The sequence below is a fragment of the Schistocerca gregaria genome, unplaced genomic scaffold (assembly GCF_023897955.1).
Source record: "Schistocerca gregaria isolate iqSchGreg1 unplaced genomic scaffold, iqSchGreg1.2 ptg000728l, whole genome shotgun sequence".
In the NCBI taxonomy this organism is placed as follows: domain Eukaryota; kingdom Metazoa; phylum Arthropoda; class Insecta; order Orthoptera; family Acrididae; genus Schistocerca; species Schistocerca gregaria.
In genome coordinates, this window is record NW_026062105.1 from 17,930 (window position 1) to 38,116 (window position 20,187).

A 20,187-nucleotide genomic window follows, 5' to 3' on the forward strand; every position below is an offset into this window, starting at 1 on the left:
CGTTAGTGTTCGCGAGGAGATGCAGACGAGGGGCGGTGAATGGAGCGTAGACATACAATTATACACGTTTGTAGGTAGAGTTATAGGGTTCGTGCTTTTAAGTCGTAGAGCGAAGACTGGGATAAGAATGAGAACTATTCTGAAAGAGAAGCAATCCAATGGGAGGGAAAATAATGCGAGTACGACAAATAAATTGTAGTTTGAAAAAAAGGGGGGGTTTGAAAAAGTACACGTGGGAGAGGGTGGGGCAAGCGAGAAATATTTCAGAACGAGCAAGGATAGGTGGTTGGGGAGGACAGTCTGAGATTATGGATATCTAGGCCCATTATCCGTTGTAATAGCGACTAAATGGAGAATTTGTATTTTTCAGGAATATCTTCGTTGAGATTTTTAGGTTTTTTTTCGCCGATGCAGAAAAAAGAGGTGTACGTGTTCATTTTTGCTTGTCGACAGTCTGGAGGTGGTGTCCGAGAGATGAGCGTCTGGTTTCGAGCGATGCTCGTTGGCCGCCGCGTCTCCAGGCTGAGTCGGCGCCCGAGGGATGAGTGCGGTGCGGCGGGTGACGACGCCGGCAGGGCGAGGGCGGCTGAGTTGCGTCGGTGGGTGAGAGAGTAGGTCGTCGCGGTCTTTGTGTGCGTGAATTGATTGTGTGTGCGTGAACAAGTTCTGAAGCGCATTTATTTTTGTGTATGTGGGGTGGGTGACGACAGGTGTGCGAAAGCGTACTACGTCGACTCTTGCTCGCTGGTTTCGGACGAGGTGTATGATGCGGCGCTGAGCGAGTTGAGGGAGTTGGAGGAGAAGGACCCGTTGCGGAGGGAACTGGGGGAGGAGGTGGGACATCGTCCCGCGCCGGACAGGCTTGTGGCGAGACATGCGAATCCTATGCTTTCTCTGTCGAGTACTCGGAATTTAGAAGACTTGAGGAGGTTCGATGAGCGCGTGAGGGGTGTTGGGTGTGGGACGTCCCCGGAGTACGCGGTGGAGCTCAAGTACGATGGGGTTGCGTTGTCGCTGCAATACAGAGAGGGGAGGCTTGACAGGGTGCTGACGAGGGGCGATGGGCAGGTTGGAGAGGACGTGACAAGGGCGTCGCTCAAGTACATTCGGACGCTTCCGCTGTGTGTGCCGCGTGATTATGGAGACTTCGAAGTGAGGGGAGAGGCATATTTGCTGAAGAGCGAATTTGAAAAGTACAATAATGTGGAGGGTCAGAGAGGAGTTGTGTATGCTCACGCCCGGAATTTAGCTTCTGGATTGCTGCTTCGAAAGAATTTTGAAAAGTTTGAGGGCGAGTCGGTTCAAGTTTGCTTTACTGCGTACAGCCTTTTGCTCTTGAACGGGGGGTATCCTGCTAGCACGCAGCTAGAAGTCCTCGACCTTCTTAAGCGTATTGGGTTTCACAATGGAGAGCCCTTCGTGCGTCGCTTGTCGAGGATTGAGGAGTTCGACCGAGTTGAGGGCGAGTGGTCTCTATTGCGCCCGGAGCTGCCATTCATGGTGGATGGGATCGTGGTGAAGGTGAACGACCTGTCACTGTACTACAGGCTTGGCTGCACGGCGCACGCTCCGAGATACGCGATGGCATTCAAGTTTTCGCCTGAGAGGGTCGCGAGCACGGTCCTAGGCATTCGCCTGAGCGTCGGGCGCACGGGTCGGGTCACACCTGTCGCCCTGTTGGACCCAGTGCGCGTAGGAGGTGTCAAAGTTTCTCGGGCGACACTCCACAATCGAGAGTACCTAGAGAAAAACCACATCTCAACCGGCAGCCAAATCCTGGTTGAGCGCAGCGGCGATGTAATCCCCAAGATCGTCGGGGTCGTGGGGTCGCCCGCATCTGAGGTGCGCTGGGAGCCGGTCGATTGGTCGACCTGTCCCTGCGAGCAAAAATGTCCGTTAAAAACACAAAATGGTGACGTTTTTTGTACCAACTCGACGTGCGGTCAGCAGCGACTGCGCCAACTGACTCACTTTTGCGGTGCACTAGAGGTGGATGGGCTGGGCGCATCCACCGTGTCGCAGCTGTTTTCGATGGGTTTGGTGGAGGACATTCGCGACGTCTTTCATCTCGACCGGCATGCCTCCACCTTGGCATGCCAGCGCGGGTGGGGGGAGCGGAGAGTTCGAAATCTGCTCGCCAGCGTTGAATCTGCCAAGAGAGGGGCCACCTTGGACAAGTTGGTCTTCGCGCTCGGGATTAAGTCGGTGGGCAGGGCGCTGTCCGCCAAATTGGCAGAGCGCATCAAAAGTTTGGACACCTTGAAAAACATGTCGCAGTCCGAGCTGCAGTCGGTCGCAGAGGTCGGTCCCGTCGTCGCTAGCGCTGTCGAGTCCTACTTCGCGAGCGAGTTTGCGAGGGATCTTCTCGCCTCGCTGTCCGATGTCGGCCTACTCGCCGAGGTTGAGAGAAATGAGTCCGCCGCCCGGCAGAGCGCGCTTCGCGGCAAGAATGTGGCCTTCAGCGGCACCCTGCGATCCATGTCCCGCAGGAAAGCCGTCGGGCTGCTAATTTTGTGCGGGGGTAGGCCCCAGTCCTCCGTCTCGAAGAGCACGGACTACCTCGTCGTCGCCGACGACCGCCCGTCAAAAAAAGTTTTGGACGCAAAAAAATGTCACGTAACCCTCTTGACGGAAGAGGAGTACCTGGCCAAACTTCGACCACCATAAAAAAAGAGTTAACTCACCACCTCATAGTCTTTTTTCGGCGTTCTGTCACGACGACCGCCCGTCAAAGTTCTAGACAGAAAGACGCCCCCGTGATCCCCTTCTTCTCTCGGCCAAAGAGAAGTGCAGCGCCTCTTTTTTGACTGGAGAGGTGTTGCCTTCCCTACGGTCCCCTATTAAAAAAAAACTGGCCTACCGTCCCATAATTTATTTTTTCTCTGCACTCATGCCGATGTCGTCCAAGAGTTCGTTCCAGTTGAACTTTTCCGGGTTCCTGTTGAAGGACACTACGCTCTGGAGCCTCCTTGGGTCCAGATAACAGACCTGAACTTGGTTCAACAGGAACTGACTCTCGATCATGGTGAGAGCGACGGGGTCGATTTCGCCCCTCATCAGAACTAGCTTTTTGTCGTCAAAGAAGTCGAAGTAATAGACCACCTTCAGCGCCGGAGCTGCTTCTTCTCGGCGCAGCTGGACTTCTGCCAGTCTGTAGAACAGCCAGTAGTTGCCGTCTTGTCGAAAGTAGAAGAATTCCGCCCCCTGACTCGACCTGACCAACGGTACAACATAGCTCGGAAACTTCGACACGATTTGGTGAACGGGGGCGAATTGATCGGCGTCGATGGACGAGGCAATACAGAATTTGCTCTTGTGATACGTCTGCCATATTTCTCTAATTCTTTCCGCCGTTTCGCATCGAACCAGATCCAGTTTCATGACCATGTTCAGCGCCGGCTTGGCTACCACCTTGTTCTTCTGGAGCGCGTCGATGATTTCACTGCTAGTCTTGGGGGGGGGCGGCACGTGCTTGTTGGCGCCGCTAGTATCGCTGGTCTTGAGAGCGGCCAGGAGGTGGTCGAAGTCTTGCAGGAGTCGAGACTTGCTGCCTGCATCGGATAAATGCCGGATCTTTCGGTGGGGGATAGGCGCGTCAGTCAGGTTCGGGGGAGAAGGGGGAGGAAACGTTCTCTTTCGAACGGACGTTCTTGGCACGTTTGAGCCCGAGGGATTTGAAACGAAGCGTTCTTGAGATCATTGGAAAAAGTGTGTTTTTTTTTTAGACTGTTCAAGATTTTTTTTCTTGAGAACTAGATTCCGAGAATTCCAATGGGGGAGGAGGGCTCGAGAGAAGTCCCGTCATGCGCGCGATTTTCGTTCGCTTCCGGGTCGGTCTAACACACACGCGATGCCCCCACGGATCAAGAGGCCTCGAAGGCCGCGGGGGGGTTCTCGGAGAAGGCGGGCGCGAGCCTGTCGACCGTCGCCTTGCGGACGGAGTTGTGTTCCTTGAGTCTGTTCCTGAAGTTCACGTCCGAGGCTCGACTCTGTAGGTCGCGAGGCGCCATTTTGAACCAGGGGTGGTTCAGAGCCTCCTTCGCCGAGATGCGGTCTTTGGGGTTGACAACGAGTATCTGCCTGATGAGGTCTTTAGCCTCCTCGGAGACGTGGTCCCAGTAGGGGCTTTGGAACTCGTAGCTGCCGCTCATGATGATGTCGAAGAGCTTCGCGTCGTTCTCGTCGTAGAACGGCGGGTACCCGCAGAGGAGGATGTACATGATTACGCCGGCGGACCAGACGTCTATCTTCTCGTCGTAGGACTCGCACTGCAAAATTTCTGGAGCTGGGAGAAAAGGGGTGTCAGGGCCTTCCGGGCAGGGGGACGGGACGGGACGCGCCCGTCCACAAGGCGTCGCCCTCTCCTGGGAGGGGTCGGGGGCATCGCGTACCGACATATCCAGGGGTTCCACAGGCGGTGGACATCACGTCTTCCTTGTATATCTTGGACAGTCCAAAGTCTGCGATCTTGATGACGTCTTCCTTGTCGTTGAGGAGGAGGAGATTCTCAGGCTGCGAACGGACGTCAGTTAAAGGCGGTTTTTTTTTTTTTTGAGACGTCTAACGGCAAAAATTAACGGTAGGTACCTTTAGATCTCGGTGGACGATGCCCATTTCGTGGATGTAGCACATGGCGCTGAGGAGCTGTTCCATGATGTACCTGGCCTGCTTTTCGGTGAAGTACTCGCGTTCGACGATTCGGTCGAACAGTTCTCCTCCGGAGGCGCTGGGGGGGAGGGGGCGAGGGGTCAGGTTCGAGTCGTTATCTCTTTTTTTTTTTTTTTTTTTTTAAGACGTACAGTTCGGTGCAGAGCATGATGGTTTGCGGCGTGTCGAAGATGTCTTTGAGAGATATGATGCTGGGGTGGTGGATACGGAGGAGGATTTTGATCTCGTTGGAGATCATCTGTGGCTTTTTTTTGACGAGGGCCTTGTCGATGATTTTGATGGCGCTGGGCTCGTCCGTGTCGCGGTGTATGCCGACCTTGACGACGGAGTAGTTGCCTCTGGACGCGGGGTTAGGGGGGGAGGGCGGCGAACACGAGCGCGATCGCGAGTACGTACGTTCCGAGGACCTTTTCGGTTAGGACGTAGTACTTCTCGATGGGGTCAGAGACGGGGTGTTTTATCTCGTCGGTGTCGAGGTATTTGATGAGGACGTTGTCGGACTGAGTGCTTCGGAGGGCCTTGCCGTCCATTTTCCTTTGGGAAATGCATTCTGGGTTGGACCGCCGATTCGCCGCCTTGTCAGAGAGTTTTTCACGACTTTTTTTACCGTGGGCCCTGTGCGAGTGAGAATGGCTACTACCCATGGGTCCGGGATGCAGGATTAATGACGGGGACCAGAAAAGAGAAGAGCGAGGGGTGCGTGATTTTACCTAAATATATTCTAAGCAGTTCGTGACGTGGTTTTTCTATAATAGAAGCGCGCGCGACCACGAAAAGCGCGTCCGCGGCGGCGAGCCGGGGAGCGCGGGAGCGCCGTAAATCAGTGCGGGGGCGCGTTGAGAGCGAAAGGGGGAATCCTAAGAAACTGGGGCGTTTCGGGGAGGGGAGAAAAGTAAAGTTTCCAATTCTAGAGGATTAAAGCTTAAAAAAGGAAAAACCGAGTTCTGAGAATTTGAAGGGAAAGGCGGTCTGGGGCGGGCGAATACCGTCCAGACGCGGAAGAACGGGATGAAGCAAATGCGGGCGGAGTCTTGGAGGACGCGGGGCGCCCGGAGAGGCGCTCGCGCGGCGCAAGGCGCAAGTCAGGACGTCAGTAAAAGCGGGTGATTGGGTGAGTCTGGGCAGGGGTAATCTGTTGTAGCGGACGCACAGACGCGGCACGCAGGGGCGGGGATCGCCGAGGGCGGGCGAGAGCGCTCGTGCGCGGTGGGCGGCGTTCAACTGTCGAGGGAAGAAGGAGGAACATGGACGTCCTCCCAAAAAAAAAAAAAATAAAATAACGAGGTCGATCAAACATGGACGTATCACGGCGTCGATCTGCCTCTGTCCAGGAAACGCGAACAGATTTCCACAAAGAAACTTTTCGCAGAGCGATTTTTTTCGTTGGGGCCGAAAAAACGAACGTTCGCACAGTACACTCCTGGAATACGGAGGTCTGAGTACATGACACGACGAGACGGGATCTGTCCGTACAATTTCGAGAAGTTGACGCGTGTATGGCCCCTGAAAAAAAAAATCTTAAAATGGTTTTTTTTCGGGGGAAAAAGGTTGTTTGATGTTGTCAGGCGCTTTTCGTTTGTTAGACAAAAGCTATTTCAGTTTTTACTCGAGAAGACTCGAAGAGTTCGAATTTCTTATCCGGTTATCGTAACCATTCATCTGTACGTCCCTCGCATCTTTCTCCTTTCTTTCGCAAAAAAAAAAAAAATCGTTTTCCGAGGCTAACTGGTCCATTCCCAGGCTAGGAGAAGATCAAACCAGGCGAGAGTAACACCAAATACGAGGCACGGGCAAACGATGAAGAATCTGAATTTGCAAAAGGATACGAACGGTGGTAACAGGGCGAAACTCGACAACCATTGTCCAAATTCAATATCGATCAGTTCGAAGAAACAAAAGCACAAGGACAACGCGGCTTCGCCGTCCAGATCGTCCAAGCCGGCACAGAGCAAGTGGAAGGGCAAGATGGGACTGGACCCACTAAAGATCAAGGGCCGGTGGACCGCAGAAGTACGTTCAATCGCCAAACAGTTCTGATTTTTTACGTTTTTTTGTAAAAGAAGGAAGAAACTAGGCTTGCTTGCGCAGACAAGGTCTCCACCCACCAAAACCTATAGTATCGCATGCAAGCGTCCGATACCTCTGTAAAATTTCCCACTTGGAGGCCCGTTAGCGCCGCGCAACACCTCGAATATCCTTCTAAACAGCCTGATATTTTTTGTCTTTCCTGTTTTGGTCAAAACGAATTTTTTTTTTGTTCCTTTTTTAGCGAATCCGATACGAGCGAAACGACGTTTCTAACTTCTCGCCTTTATCTTGCGCAGGAGGACAGCATCTTAAGTGAGCTGGTCAGGAAGCACGGGACCAAGAGATGGAGGTTCATCGCGTCTCAGCTGAACGGCAGATTGCCGAAGCAGTGTCGAGAGAGGTGGTGCAACCAACTCGACCCCAACATTCGCAAAGACAGCCTCACCGAAGAAGAGTGGACAGTCGTGAAGAAGATCCATGATAGATACGGCAACCGTTGGGCAGAGATAGCTCGCCAAATTCCTGGGAGAACAGCCAACCACATCAAAAACCAGTGGAACACCATGCTACGTCGGCTCTCTATGGACGCCGACAACGAATCTATCGATCGCCACGGTGAACACTCGGCCGAATTTAACCGAAAACTGAGACTAAGGTCTTCTCCTACCCCTGTATATACCAAAACTAGCGAATACTCCTCCGACGAGGACCAAACCAGCCAAAACGATTTTGATCCCCTCCCCTTCTCGAAAAAAAGCAAACTAGATACGGACCAAGAACAAACGAGTTCCACTTCTCAAGACCACACCTTTTCACAAGGCTACAACCCCCCGGCAACCAGCGATCAATCATTCGACAACTTCTCCGCCTTCACCGCCCTCGTAGACGCCAGCTGCGAAGTCCTGAACCAACAAACCCTCCTCGACTCCAACACCACCACCTCTACCTCCTCGGACCCCTCCACCTCACAAATGCCACTTGTCATCCCCACTCTCATCTCCTCGTTCCACCCTATGTACTACGTACACAACCCGCTCACAAAAATGTACTCGCCTATCGTCTACTCCCTCAACTCGCCCATGAAATGCAATCCACTCCTCCCCCGCGTCTACTGACGTCTACATCTGCCCTCCTGCTCGTGTCACGCGCGCCACACACATGTACAAAATAAAATCTATACGCAATATACACAAAATATATACTGATAAATCTCGTACATAGCATATACACTTCACACACAGGCCCCTCTTTCTTTCAATCGTTTGTTTCCCTCACGCTCACCTCCTCTGCCACCAGCTCCTTCTCCTCCCCGCCCCCCATTCTCACCAACAAGTGCCCCTTCTCCGTCACGTCCATCGCCACCGCCTGCACTCGCCCGAGCCCTGGGCCTATTTTTGGCATGACCCAAATAGACTTCCCCAGCAATATGTTGATGGCTTTGTAGTCCCTCAACACGCGCTCGAACTCCATTTGCATCAACCCCTCTAACTTGTTGCAAAGACTCGCCAACACACGCTCCCTGCTCACCTCGTATCCCAGCTCGTTCACAATGCTCGTCGCGCTTCTTTTCACCATCTCCTCGTCAAAAGTCTCCAACCTCTGATTCACGTTCACCTTCTCTCCGCGTTAGCACCTCTCAACACACACGTCATACACACCCTCTCCTCTACTTACCCCTATTCCCAAAAACACGACAATCCCTCCTTCCTGCGACTTCGCATCCAGCAAGATTCCCGCCGTCTTCTTCCCCTTTATGTATATGTCATTCGGCCACTTCACTCCTGTCTCCAACCCTTCCGTCCCCGTCCGTCAGCAACTCCTCTCCACCAACCACCTGTCCCCACTCTCATCGCGTACCCAACTCTCCCAGCGCATGTACCAGCGACAGCGCCGACGCAAAGTTCAGCTTCGCCACGTCCTCCGCCAGCTTAGACCTCAAAACCAGCGTGAAATACAAATTACCACTCCTCTTGCTAACCTCGAAAAAATAATCAGTCACTCCTGTTAAAAAAAAATTTCGATGCTTTTCTATACCTTTCCCAACGCCTTGTTCCTCTCCCTCTTCCGCAAGTCTGCATCTCTGTCAGCACAATGGAACCAGTCGGCGCATTTTCCTCCGCCTTTTACTCGTTAGTACGTCATACTGTCTCTGTCTGTCTAAAACATATACGCATACTATCTTCTCGGCAATGATCATCGTCGAAGTCACCACCTCCTCATAGTAGAATACTTGTCCAATATCCTTCGTCTTCAAATTACTCTGAAATTCCACTAAGTCGAATTCTGCACAAAAAATCAAACGTTAAAATTATAAAAAATTAACAACGACAATCTCCCATCGCGCCCAAATGCTCTCACTCAGTCAGAACACTCGCCCCCTCAGCACTCCAATTCCTCTCAAACCCAGATCGCGTACTTTTTTCATTCATTCTGCCTCGTTGCCCTAACACCTCACTCTGGTACGCGCGCCTTTCTCTTGCCGGTAAAGGTAAGCACCCTTCTTTCACCTGCCTCACACGACTCACACATTACACGCTCACTAAACATCCTCGCGGAAAAACACTCAAAAGACGAAACGACAGTTTATCCTAACAACGTACAAACAATAATACTTTTTTCTCTACAACCTCATATACAAATTCGAAAAAAAAATCAATCTGTATTTTTGCACGCCTCTATACTGGCTATTAGATTCTTGAACGCATCAGCAAGAGAAGCGTGTCTGAAACACGTGGCACCACCCCCACGATTCCTTTGACTCACCATCCTATTTATATCTCCGATGCATAAAATGTTTGTTGATATAGTCAAACCCCATTTGCTGTGCTCTTGTTCCTCCGCATAAAATAGCCCATTACCCCAACGAATACTCCGGACGTTCTGTACTGGATATTTTTCTTTAGGGGGACATGCACTCAATTCAAGTGGCCTCCCCCACGACAAAACGTTCATTCCTTCTTTAAGCTCTGAAGAAATTACGTCTTCCCACAAATCACAACTACACCTTCTGCTCTTGGCAAAGTCGATCATCCCCTGAGAACCAATCGTGACGAACTTAATGGCGTTGGATGGCCTCTTATCCACTCTCACTCCATCTTTCAAATACGCCAAATTCTTGTATACAAGACTAATTTCGTGTGGAACATAGCTGTCGTACACATATGGCTTTGAAATCGTGTATTGAAGCGCGATCTGGTCCAGCGTGTCCAAGGAGACCGACATACACAAAAGAGTTTGGCCATAAATGCGATTAGAAAAGAACCACTGCCTATATTGATCACGTTTAACTGGGAATTGAGGAACGCTGTGTCGAATCAAACATCCTTGACTTTGATCAAATATCATAACGCCCTTTGAATGCGCCCTAGAACTAGAAGGAAGCATTCCCCACGGCGTGTCATTCCACATCAGATATCCTGCGCATGTGTTCGAGTACATCTGTTCAAGCGTAACGCTGAGGGAGGAAGGCTCCAAAAGCGTATTTTTGGCTACCTTGAAAAAAGAAGTCAGACCTCTCGTATATACCAGAAACCTATCACTTTTAAAAGTACTTCTAGATGTCTGTTCGGATCTGCATAGGCATATCCAAGCCCATTTTTACTCTCTTTGTTGCTGAGTTTTGGAAATTTGTATATAAGCCTTTTGACAGATTTTGTCAGTTGAACAAATTTCGTGCTTGCGTCAACAGCTTAAAAAAAGAAGAGCACGCACCACCAATCCACTGTTTTTCCGTCGGCATCGAGACAAGAGACATTTTCAGCTCGAACCATAGCTGGATTTGAGCAAGTTAATATCAGTATCAGCAACACTAGCATAGGCTTTCGAAGCAATATTCCACCAACTAGGTTTGTCGTAGAGTCCACCCGAGCCATTTTGTTTTGACCACAGGTTGGCTTATTTGTGTCAGCTTTCTTTGATTTGTAGCCTACATTAAAAAAAAAAAACGGTCTTTGACCGAATTTGTGTTATTATGACTCAAAAATTTTTTTAAAAGTGGTTTAAGCAAGAGGCTGAGTGGTCGCTATAGATGTTATTTACTCTTGATAGATGAACCTGCCTAAGTGAGTTCAAAACTTTTGACCCCCTTGATTTTTTGGCCTTCCATGTATTTTCTTTACGGATGGCCCAAGGGCTTTGTGCTTTCTTCAGGTGAACCGGAGCAGATCCTGGCTATTGAATACCGTTCTGATTTTGTTTATTTTGCATGCATCACGGCATCTGTGCTCTACGTCTGGTCTGGACAGCAAGTAAGTCGTCTCTGTAGCCCCTCGCCATTGCGAGTTCGTGTCCCATTTTGCATAGAGTTTCCTCCGGTTATGTGTGCGTAATATAGAGAATAGCTCGGACTGAATGTCGCGTGTGTACGCGCTGCGTATTACTATGTACACAGTGGAGTTTCTCATTTCGTACTGCCGCAAACGTCGACGAGATATTTTTGTTTGTTTTCCGAGCGTTTCTCCGATAGGCACGAACTGACATGACTGAAACGCTAGGATCGAATATTATTGGGGCGCTACAGAAGGACAGTTGCATCAATCGAAAAAGATGGAAACAACGAGGGCGTTTATTGGAGGCCTTGTGGAAATTTAGCTTTATTTGTACGTGGTTGACGTTCACAGTCAGCATAGTTTTGTCTTTTACTGATGTCGTTGTTATGCTGTCGATTTCGCGGCTCGAATCTCGAGCAATTGGGCGGGGCGCTCTGTTGTGCCTATTTATAGACAGAAGGAGGGTCCATTTATATGATTAAGCTGCGCTCGCTTATGGACGAGTCGGACGGAGAGGGCTTTTTCGAAGGCGCGCACTACATCAAAGAAAAATTTCGGTGCCAAGTCAAACTCTCGCTCGATAGAGTTTTTTTGGCATCCGGGAACAGAATCGCTTGGCTGTTTGAGAAAAACAGCAGCTTTTACCTGTGTACATGCAATGGAATCTTACAGAGTTGGTCTATGGCGAAAGACAAACACCCTCTTAAATGGGAGACGTCTGTGGCATTTATCGCACGCACTGCTCAGACAAACACTGAAATATTGACATGCCAGGAGGAAAAAAGGCAGAACTCGTCAGCGAACACCTGCCAAGTGCAGGAGACTGAATCTAGCGAGTATCAATGCGAGAAGGAAGGAGATATTGAAGGACACGTCAGGAAGGTAGCATATTCTCATCAGAGTGGGCTGATGATGTTAGTATTAAAAGGAGGCAAGGTGGCGGCGCTTAAAGGAGATTTGACAAATGGATTTAAGTATTTAAAATTTTTTTGGCTTTTTACAGAAAATGCGGTTGATGTGGCAATCAGTAGTCACAAGAAGCTGATAGCAATTGGATATCTGTCGGGAGATGTAGATTTGTACAATTTCGATTTTAAGTTTGAGAGGAGATTGTCTTTGGGTCCTTGGGGAATTAAGCAAGTAGATAGCGGCCAAGTGAGCTGTCTTGCCTGGTCTCATGATGAGAATGCCTTGGCCGTGGGATATTTGACTCGCGGGTTTTCTATTTGGTCCAATTATGGATGTCGCTTGAATTGCACGATTTCCCAGATGAACGTGATATTGGAACATAGTCGAGATGATCGAGCGAACGAGGAGCAAGCGCAGAGTGTGGAGAGTAATGCTCCGAATATGACGAAGATTGAGTCGATGTTGAAGCCGGAAGCAGCGAGACATGGATTAACGCATATAGTGTGGGGTCCCGAAGGTTATCATATTCTGACAGCTTCTCGCGTCAATGTACTGGACCAATATGCAGTGGTGAAGGCGTCTGTTGCGGCCAATTCTGGCATCAATGAATGCAGACGCATATTGCTGCAGGGAGAGGACAGTGTGTTGTTGTTGCAGAATTATGGAAAGGGGGCATCTCGGCTGCATTGGAAGCGGCTGGTTGTTCCCAGTGCCTTTGTACACGACAATTGGCCCGTTATGAGTGTGTGTACGAATACCCGAGGCGATTATCTGGCGGTGAGTGGACATCGAGGGGTGAGCATATGCAACGTTCAAACGGGTTCCTGGAAATTGTTTTGGGACGTTTCAGAAGAGAGACAGCTAGAAGACGTCGTCATGACTTGGTTTGATTCTTTTTTGGTGGTTGCTAATTATTGTGGCAAAAAGCGTACAACTGAAATTTTTTTTTTCTGCCAAAGCAGACCTTTGGCATTTGGTCAGGCTGCTTTTCGCGAGAGGTATACAAATCAGTCTAGGCCGGTTTGTCTGGTTTGCAGCGGATCCAATTTGATGTTACAGACAGAGGAGACGTGCACTCAGTACGAAGTTGTCGAGGCACACGAAAGGGGGCGCACGATTTCTTTGAGACAGATCTACGGCGTTCGGATGTCCGAAGGGTGGTCGCGTCCTAGATTGGTCTGTCTTCTGCCGACAGGCGTCAAGGTGCTTTTCGAAAAGAAGGAGCGTTGCGCAAAGTTCAACAATCGAGGGTCTACCGCCAAATTGGTGGAATTGGATAAAGCAGGTGCCATGTATTTGACTGATGCAGAGAGATCAACAAAACTTGAGCTCAGTCGATCCGTGGAACAATTTTGGCTCATGGAAGAGGGCATAGAGGGATCTGATTGTATGCTATGGGTGTACGGAGAAGCAGGTTTAGACGTTTGGTATCCTTTTTTGTCATCATCCAACGATGGTCCGGAATTGTTTTTGTCTCACTGGAGGAGAATGGAATTTGATCATGAGGTGTGTCCACTTGGATTTTTGGCTGACAGTGGTACGATTATTGGTATTTCTCAGCACCAAGTACATTTATCTATGGTTGACACTCCACATTTCGAGCTTCAGCTGAAGGTACAGCCTTACCTTCACTACGTGTTGCTTTCAATGTTGGAGGGAGGAGACTTCAGCACTGCCCAGTGGCTTGCTGAAAGATATCGCTTGTCACCTTTGTTTAATCGGTTTTTGGAGTTGCTGCTCCACGAGGCGCTTCAGATACAGTGCTCATTGGAGCGCAAATCTTCCAAGAGTAGCCTGGCGCAGGACAGGGGCGGTAAGTTGGTTGAAGAAGACAGAAAAGGTGATTCTGGTCGTTACATAGAGGAAGACGACGGAGAAAAGTCAGAAGCATCTGTCAGACCTTTGAACGACGCCGCGGCCGAGAGGGAGCCGAGCCTGATTTGGAGGGCGTTATCCTCTTCTCGTAAGAAGTCAAGTCCGATGCTTCTTAAGGACGTACTGTCTTTTTTAAAAATGTTCGAAGAGATTGTTTATATGAGCACAATTGTGGCCTGCGCAAGAAAGTCTGATCCCGAGAGTTGGTCAGTTTTGTTTGATCCGAAGTTTGGCTGTTCGAATCCGAAGGTGTATTTCGAAAAGAGTTTAGAGTTGGAGAATATATCAGTGGCGATGTCTTATCTTCGGGTTATTCAATTGTTAGAGTCTCCTGAAGACTTTTATCAGTCAGGTCTGAAATGTTTAGAATTTTGTCTGCGCACCAACGATAAAAAACTTGGACAGCTGATGCGGTTTTTGAAGCCATACATGATCTGTAAAAATGATGAAGGTGATCAGCTCGGAGATGCAGAACTTGATGCATCATCGAGGTTTCTTCCCTTGCAAGAGAAGCTTTTGTTGGAACATGCCGAGAATTTGATGACTAATTTCCAATTCAGGCGTCTGATTGATTATGCTAGAACCGTTGGTCATGACCTTCGAACGTGGCTGATTCAAAAGAAAGACCTTTTGAATTCAAAGGAGGAGGATTATGAATCGATTCTTTCACAGCTCCATACGCAATTTGATGTTCCTCGGCCTACTCACTTCCCTTTGAACTATCTGCTCCATAATGCGGGAAGTGGTAACAACTTGGTTGACTACTCCATTATCTACTTTCCCAACTCGAACTATCTGATCGAGAAGCCCCATAAACCCCAGGGTGGTTCTCACGGCTTTTCTCTTGAGAAATCCAATCTCGCCGATGTTTACGCTCAGATGGAGGAAAGCAACGTGGTTCGTTCTTTTCAGGATTTGGAGGTCCTACTCCGAGAAACGTTAGCGTCTGGCTGTACTGTCTGGGCCCTCATTTTGGCTACAATCTTATTTCGACTCCCCGTCATTATTAAAATTCTGGGTCGCCACCCAGAATATCTGCAAAAGTACAGGGAAATGATTCAAATGGATGACTCAAATGGATACACCGAACTTTTGGCATATATAGAACAACAGCTATAGCATTTTTAATCTACGTTCGTTAATTAGAGCTGATTTGACCAAGGACTTTGGGCAGTTTGTTTCTTTTTTTTTTGACACGAAAAACTATGATAAAAGTTGAAGTTGGTTACTTTTTTTTTTCCAGCCGACAAGGCCGATATAGCCACTTAAAGCTTCTTAAGTCCCTCATCTTCGAGGCTTGTACGTGGAGTCCCAAATGCCATCACTTTTTCGCGTTATCTCGCTTAAAAAAAAACTGTTTGAACGCGGTTTTTTTTTTATGAAGGGCAGACTTTGATTCGACGCGCCCACATACAAGCGATGCGTGGGGACCTGTCCGATTTTTCGTAGTTCTGCACGTTTTCGCCATCGAAAGCCTTCAAGTTTCTGAAGTTCGTTGGTTTCAGCCGCGACGAGTCCCATATTACGTGTAAGCAGCTCTCAGCATATACATTACACACAAACGTGTATAAAGAAGAGCTAGTCAAAGTTTGCCATATATTTCCCCATTGCGAGCTCGACCGAGTGGAGACTTTAGGCGTTGTGCTTTTTCCCAGACACATTTGGATGAATTGGCTAGTTTACGTACTGGACAGCCTTGGCCGCGAGAGAGACCATGGCGAGCTATCTTGACGGCTATCTTGAGAGTGCGTTTTTTTTTTTAATTTCCGGACGTTTGCGCTCTTTTGCTGATTTCGTCCGCTGCAGGTATTGCCACGCTTCCGGTGGACCTGGATAGGTGTTTTACTCTTATTCGAGAGTTGGATGAAAAATCTCAGTGTACGTTCCTTTAGAGAGACCTGTCGGACGTTGTCGCACACAATCCGTGTGTCTAAGACAAAACGAAAAATGGAGTCCTTTTAGACAAAGTGGAGACTATGGTGGTCAGGAACATCGAGGAGGGTGTCGAACTAGATGAATCAGTTACGGAAGAGACGATCAAGGAGCTTTATCAGGACTTGAAAGTGTGTGCCTCGCTTGGTGATGAGAGAATTTCATTGGCTGCTCAGGCTTACGAGCAGGTACGATTTTTTTATCACGCGCGCCGTACGGCATACAAAGTGCTTACAAAAAGGGTGTTAGCTTGACAAGCACATAGCGCGTTTGGATCAGGACTTGAAAAGAGTTGAGCAGGATCTTCAGCGGCGAGGGAGTGCGTTTCGAGGAGAGGATCAGGAGCCCAAGACGCCGAGTGATGTGAGGGGGTCGTTATCTTTTAGAGAGATGCCCGATATGGTGTCCCATGTTGAGAGCGAGCCGACGTGAGTTACTGTTAGATTGGAGGAGGTGGGTGGTGCAGAGGTACATTTGGCAGGTGGGGTTGTGTTTTTTTTATTTATTTGGAGAGGGGTACAAGTTCAAACTGGTGGATACTGAGAGTGGTTTTTGTCCTGAGTTTTAGACGAGGCGTGGTGCGCGGTACGAGGTAGTTTTAGATGAGCGTGGGGAGAGTTGAGGTACGCATTCATTAGAGGGGACATGAGTGACGAAATGGGGAGAGGAGGGACTGACGAGTTTTGAAGAGAGGAGCATGTTGATAGAGATGGTGGGTTGCAGTGAGAGAGTTACGCGGTTCTTTTGGCGCGTTTATACGTTTGTGTAAAGGATAATATATATATAGGTTTTATTTGGAGTGATGATGTTTTGATATAATATTGAGCATATATGGGGTGCTACAGAGGTCTGATGGGGATTGTTTTAGATGGTTGAGGGCGTGAACGTGGGCGTTGTTCTCGAGGAGGATGGTGGCGATGCGTTCGTTGCCGAGCTGGCAGGCTATGTGTAGTGGTGTATTTCCTTCCGCGTCGGTGGCGTTTACGTCTGCGCCGGATTTGAGGAGGAGGGTGACGAGGTTTTCGTGAGCGGCGGAGGTAGCTCTGTGAAGAGGCGTACAGCCCAGCTCGTCTTGAGAGTTGAGGGGGGCGTTAGCCTGAACAAGCAGTTTGGCGACGCGTTCGTGTCCCTTACTGCATGCGTAGTGAAGGGCTGTGCGGTGTTGGTCGTTTACAGAGTAGACGCTGGCGCCGGCGTCGAGGAGGAGTTTGACGATGTGCGGGTGTCCGGAGCTGGAGGCGCTCATTAGAGGCGTCCAGTTGGTGTCGTCGGCGTGGCAGGGGTCAGATTTGAGAGACAGGAGGAGTTTGACGATGTCGGCGTTTTCTTTGGTGGAGGCCCAATGAAGTGGTGTTCTCATGTCGTTGTCTTTTAAGTGGACAAGGGATGGGTTGTTGTCTAGAAGTCTGAGGGAGGAGTTAGGTAGAGGAGGTGCGATGAAGGTGAGTGTGGTGAGGCATTACCTTGAGATAGCATGGAAGTCTTGTTTATGGACGAGTGAGAAGATGTCATGGTTAGAGTGGGGGGAGTTCATGGTTTAGTATGATTTTAGAGGAGCAAAAAAAAGGGTTTGATTTTTTTTGAAGGGGTTGAATAGGCAGAAAGGATGTTTTTTAGCGGAAGAGGAGGTGGATTGAGTAAAATTGCCGAGGGGATTTGGCGTGCGCGCGGAGCGCGTTGGTCGTCTGGGACGGCGAGGAGGGGAAGGGGGGGGTCGGAGATAAGGAGGGTGTACAGAGACGAGTTGAACAAGATGAAGAGGCATGCAGAAGTGGGGACGCTTGAAGGGTTGCCTAGGAAGGAGGCATTGAAGAAGGGGGGGAAGTACGCGGCGCTGTTTCCGGAGGAGGAGTTGGTGCCGAAGGAGATGGAGGTGTTGATTGGAGGTAGGTGCGAGAGAGGGAGAGAGAGATGAGGAGGGACGGGAAGAGAGCTGATTTTTGTTGTTGAAGAGCTAGACCGTCAATACGAGTTGCAGAAGAAGAGGGCGTGCGTGGCGTTGCAGGACCCGGACGTCATTCTGTACGAGTCGTTGGTGCAGTACCGGATGAAGTCGAAGGAGATTGAGTACGTGCAGAGTTGAGTGTGTGCGTATGAATAGTGTGTATGAACGGGGTATTGACGTAGATTGTGTGCGGGGGGGTTAAGGTTTTTGAGGGGGAAGGAGGTGTTGTGCGCGGAGAGCATTGCGAGGTTGAGAGAGGCGCAGAGGGAGGTGCAGTTGGAGACGGAGAGGGAGTTTACGGAATATTTTAAGGTGTTGCCGCGCTTGACGAAGAGGCAGCGTCGAGAGTACAGACAGAACTTTTTGGACGAAATGGGGGGTCAGTTGAGCGTGTACGCAGAGGACGCGTGGAAGCGAGAGTTATTGTTGCCGGAGCACGACCAGGAGAAGAATCCGATGTCGGAGGAGGAGAAGTGGAAGTTGTTTTTCGGAGGGGGTGGTAGGAGAGAGGGGTTGTATGAGGGGTACGAGAGGTTGGAGTTGGAGGGTGCGGGAGAGGATGCGGTGGACAGAGTGCTGGCGCATTTGGAGGTGAGGAGGAAGGATGGGGAGGTGGAGAAGTTGAAGGAGAAGGAGGAGGAGGCAGGGAAGAAGTTGGAGGAATGGGAGAGGAGGGTTTTGTATGAGCCGGAGAGGATTGTATGAGACTTGTATTGGGGTGGTGGCGTCTATTCTATGAAAGAAAAAAAAAAGTGCCGAATTTGTTTTATGCAAGATTTAATATTGAGGCAGCATAGTTTCTGTGTTAGTAGAAGTGTTAAGATGAGTGAACAAGACATTGAGAGGGAGTGGGCGAGGGTAGCGGAAAGACAGGGGGTCGTTTACAGGACGAGGATAGGGAGGGTTGGGTTGGAGGTGATAGAGGGAGAGGTGAGTGAGGTGAGTGGGGACGTGTTGGGCGTGTACATGTCTAGGTACGTGGAGTTGGGGAAGCGGGGGGTAGATAGAGGAAGGATGGAGCTGACGTGTTTAGAAGAGACGGGCGAGAAGTGGGGAGAGGATTGTCGGGGAGAGAGGGGCGGTGGGGAGGCGCGTGGGAGAGCCGGAGAGAAGAGAGCGTAAGGAAGGCAGAGGAGGGGAGTGCGGTGAATTTGAACAGAGAGGAAGACAGGGTGCAGTAAGTTGCGGGCGAGGGGCGTGTGTGTGTGTGTGTGTATTAGGGTGTGTGCGTGTGTGTGACGCGGTGGAAGACTGACAGGTGGGTTTTGAAGGGTGTGGGCGTGCGTGGTACCGATGGAGACAGAGAGGAGCGAGACGGTGAGGGCGAGCATGTTGCACGCGGGAGTGGACTTACTGAAGAAGGTTGGCGGGTGCAGGAGAGTGGTGTGGGAGGGCGTGGGGGAGAGAAGTTGGGCGAACGTGGATCAAATGTCGGAGATTTTTTTTTTTGACAGCATGCAGCGGCTTGAGGCAGGATGAGGGGGAGGAGAGGGTGCTGGTGGTGGTGGTGGAGGGGGAGACGTTGGCGAGCGAGTACGAGAGGGCCATGAGAAAGTGCGAGGGGTGGATGAGAGAGGGGGGGGAGAGGGTGATGTCGAGGGAGGGAGTGCTGCTGAGAGAGTATGAGAGGTGGGAGAGGATGTTGTACCAAGACCAACACAGTTTGTATGGTGCGTATTACAACGACTTGTACGACGCGCTGTGTCTTTTGGAGAGATGTTTTGGGAGGCCGGGAGAGCCGGTGTCGCTGAGCAGGGTGAAGGAGTACATGGAGAGGAGGTACGGGGTGTCGGAGGAGGTGTTAGAGAGTATGTGCGAGAAGAGGTACGAGGTGTGTGAGGCGGAGGTGAGGAATGTGTACGAGAGGGGTGGGATGGAGGAGGTGGGGAGGGTGTTGTGGGCGGAGAGGGTGAATTATTGCGAGGACCACTTGTCTAGGGCGATGAGGGTGGTGTCAAGAGGCTTCAAGCCCGAGCTGCCACAGAAGGTGTTGGTCAAGGAGGTAGAGGTGCTGAAGTGGAAGGATGACAGTGAACTGGTGGGTTCGGACGTGGCCGCGCAGGCGATAGAGGTGGTGAGTCAGAAGTTGGGAAGGGACGCCAACAGGAAGGAGTGGCGTCCCGTGATAGCTTTGTTGATGATGGAGAACCAGCAAGTGTTGAGAGTAATTTTGGAGTTATCGAACTCTCCTTCATCCAACCGTATATGTGAGACGTTGGTGAGGACGTTCTGTTATATGAACCAGGAGATGTTGTTGGTGAGGTGGGTGGTTCTTCATGAGGTGGAAAGGACTTTAAGTGCGCCGAACTTGTTTCGAGAAAATTCGGCGGCGTCGAAAATTTTAAGCTACTACTCAAGATTGATATCTAGCGAGTATTTGGTCAACTTATTGAAGCCTGTTCTCCTTGAGGTGCTCCTCAACGTGGACACCCTCGAAATCGACCCGGCCAGGCAGTCAGATCCGTCTCTCATTCTGTCTGCTCAAAACCGACTCAAACGAATCGTCGACCAACTTCTGATCCGCGTTCGCGATTCCATTCACTACCTCCCCGGCGAGTGTCG

The 20,187-nt window shown here is 50.1% G+C and overlaps 7 protein-coding genes across 10 annotated transcripts; 3 read left to right on the plus strand and 4 right to left on the minus strand.

Annotated features, from left to right (window-relative positions):
* Positions 1-442: 442 nt before the first annotated feature.
* Positions 443-2,708, plus strand: LOC126320561 (DNA ligase-like). The gene is made up of 2 exons (XM_049994019.1): positions 443-611; positions 711-2,708. The coding sequence occupies exons 1-2, from the start codon at positions 475-477 to the stop codon at positions 2,665-2,667; spliced, it is 2,094 nt and encodes a 697-aa protein (XP_049849976.1). The 5' UTR covers positions 443-474; the 3' UTR covers positions 2,668-2,708.
* A 151-nt stretch (positions 2,709-2,859) lies between these two features.
* Positions 2,860-5,331, minus strand: LOC126320562 (myosin light chain kinase A-like). Of its 2 annotated transcripts, XR_007558142.1 has the most exons (6): positions 5,065-5,314; positions 4,800-5,006; positions 4,588-4,726; positions 4,392-4,512; positions 3,647-4,285; positions 3,485-3,573 (listed from the first exon to the last, which is right to left on the minus strand). XR_007558142.1 is itself a non-coding variant. In XM_049994021.1 (5 exons), exons 1-5 carry the CDS (start codon positions 5,310-5,312, stop codon positions 3,864-3,866), a joined length of 1,137 nt encoding a protein of 378 aa, XP_049849978.1. In that variant the 5' UTR covers positions 5,313-5,331; the 3' UTR covers positions 2,860-3,863. The 2 variants fall into 2 exon arrangements, 1 of the variants encoding a protein (XP_049849978.1); XM_049994021.1 differs by having other exon boundaries at positions 2,860-4,285; positions 5,065-5,331.
* On the minus strand, positions 2,872-3,387 carry LOC126320546 (ATP synthase mitochondrial F1 complex assembly factor 1-like). The gene has a single exon (XM_049994002.1). The coding sequence runs from the start codon at positions 3,385-3,387 to the stop codon at positions 2,872-2,874; it is 516 nt and encodes a 171-aa protein (XP_049849959.1).
* Positions 5,332-6,465: 1,134 nt separating the features above from the next.
* LOC126320547 (transcriptional activator Myb-like) lies at positions 6,466-7,811 on the plus strand. Its single transcript, XM_049994003.1, has 2 exons — positions 6,466-6,678; positions 6,993-7,811. Exons 1-2 carry the CDS (start codon positions 6,466-6,468, stop codon positions 7,809-7,811), a joined length of 1,032 nt encoding a protein of 343 aa, XP_049849960.1.
* A 412-nt stretch (positions 7,812-8,223) lies between these two features.
* Positions 8,224-10,622, minus strand: LOC126320567 (plancitoxin-1-like). The gene is made up of 9 exons (XM_049994028.1): positions 10,408-10,622; positions 10,248-10,335; positions 9,297-10,188; positions 9,113-9,171; positions 8,873-8,979; positions 8,731-8,816; positions 8,554-8,669; positions 8,371-8,489; positions 8,224-8,310 (listed from the first exon to the last, which is right to left on the minus strand). The coding sequence occupies exons 1-3, from the start codon at positions 10,566-10,568 to the stop codon at positions 9,349-9,351; spliced, it is 1,089 nt and encodes a 362-aa protein (XP_049849985.1). The 5' UTR covers positions 10,569-10,622; the 3' UTR covers positions 8,224-8,310; positions 8,371-8,489; positions 8,554-8,669; positions 8,731-8,816; positions 8,873-8,979; positions 9,113-9,171; positions 9,297-9,348.
* A 63-nt stretch (positions 10,623-10,685) lies between these two features.
* On the plus strand, positions 10,686-16,458 carry LOC126320566 (guanine nucleotide exchange factor subunit Rich-like). Of its 3 annotated transcripts, XR_007558143.1 has the most exons (5): positions 10,686-10,943; positions 11,190-11,294; positions 11,418-16,148; positions 16,249-16,303; positions 16,370-16,458. XR_007558143.1 is itself a non-coding variant. In XM_049994026.1 (3 exons), exon 3 carries the CDS (start codon positions 11,439-11,441, stop codon positions 14,865-14,867), a length of 3,429 nt encoding a protein of 1,142 aa, XP_049849983.1. In that variant the 5' UTR covers positions 10,686-11,016; positions 11,190-11,294; positions 11,418-11,438; the 3' UTR covers positions 14,868-15,463. The 3 variants fall into 3 exon arrangements, 2 of the variants coding, with proteins under 2 accessions (XP_049849983.1, XP_049849982.1); XM_049994026.1 differs by lacking the exons at positions 16,249-16,303; positions 16,370-16,458 and having other exon boundaries at positions 10,686-11,016; positions 11,418-15,463; XM_049994025.1 differs by lacking the exons at positions 16,249-16,303; positions 16,370-16,458 and having other exon boundaries at positions 10,777-10,943; positions 11,418-15,463.
* Positions 16,459-16,470: 12 nt separating this feature from the next.
* On the minus strand, positions 16,471-17,224 carry LOC126320568 (26S proteasome non-ATPase regulatory subunit 10-like). Its single transcript, XM_049994029.1, has 2 exons — positions 17,144-17,224; positions 16,471-17,086 (listed from the first exon to the last, which is right to left on the minus strand). The coding sequence occupies exons 1-2, from the start codon at positions 17,212-17,214 to the stop codon at positions 16,471-16,473; spliced, it is 687 nt and encodes a 228-aa protein (XP_049849986.1). The 5' UTR covers positions 17,215-17,224.
* Positions 17,225-20,187: the final 2,963 nt, after the last annotated feature.

Coding starts and splice junctions, on each gene's coding strand:
- LOC126320566 (XM_049994025.1), top strand. CDS start 10,800: ATGTATTTTCTTTACGGATGGCCCAAGGGCTTTGTGCTTTCTTCAGGT. Junction 10,944..11,189: donor ACGTCTGGTCTGGACAGCAA/GTAAGTCGTCTC, acceptor CTGAAACGCTAG/GATCGAATATTATTGGGGCG. Junction 11,295..11,417: donor GTGGAAATTTAGCTTTATTT/GTACGTGGTTGA, acceptor GCCTATTTATAG/ACAGAAGGAGGGTCCATTTA.
- LOC126320546 (XM_049994002.1), bottom strand. CDS start 3,387: ATGGTCATGAAACTGGATCTGGTTCGATGCGAAACGGCGGAAAGAATT.
- LOC126320568 (XM_049994029.1), bottom strand. CDS start 17,214: ATGAACTCCCCCCACTCTAACCATGACATCTTCTCACTCGTCCATAAA. Junction 17,087..17,143: donor GACTTCCATGCTATCTCAAG/GTAATGCCTCAC, acceptor CTCCTCCCTCAG/ACTTCTAGACAACAACCCAT.
- LOC126320567 (XM_049994028.1), bottom strand. CDS start 10,568: ATGGCTCGGGTGGACTCTACGACAAACCTAGTTGGTGGAATATTGCTT. Junction 10,336..10,407: donor GGAAAAACAGTGGATTGGTG/GTGCGTGCTCTT, acceptor ATCTGTCAAAAG/GCTTATATACAAATTTCCAA. Junction 10,189..10,247: donor ATCCGAACAGACATCTAGAA/GTACTTTTAAAA, acceptor TCTTTTTTCAAG/GTAGCCAAAAATACGCTTTT.
- LOC126320562 (XM_049994021.1), bottom strand. CDS start 5,312: ATGGGTAGTAGCCATTCTCACTCGCACAGGGCCCACGGTAAAAAAAGT. Junction 4,727..4,799: donor ATCATGCTCTGCACCGAACT/GTACGTCTTAAA, acceptor CCTCCCCCCCAG/CGCCTCCGGAGGAGAACTGT. Junction 4,513..4,587: donor TCGTCCACCGAGATCTAAAG/GTACCTACCGTT, acceptor GTCCGTTCGCAG/CCTGAGAATCTCCTCCTCCT.
- LOC126320561 (XM_049994019.1), top strand. CDS start 475: ATGAGCGTCTGGTTTCGAGCGATGCTCGTTGGCCGCCGCGTCTCCAGG. Junction 612..710: donor TTGCGTCGGTGGGTGAGAGA/GTAGGTCGTCGC, acceptor GGGTGACGACAG/GTGTGCGAAAGCGTACTACG.
- LOC126320547 (XM_049994003.1), top strand. CDS start 6,466: ATGAAGAATCTGAATTTGCAAAAGGATACGAACGGTGGTAACAGGGCG. Junction 6,679..6,992: donor AGGGCCGGTGGACCGCAGAA/GTACGTTCAATC, acceptor TATCTTGCGCAG/GAGGACAGCATCTTAAGTGA.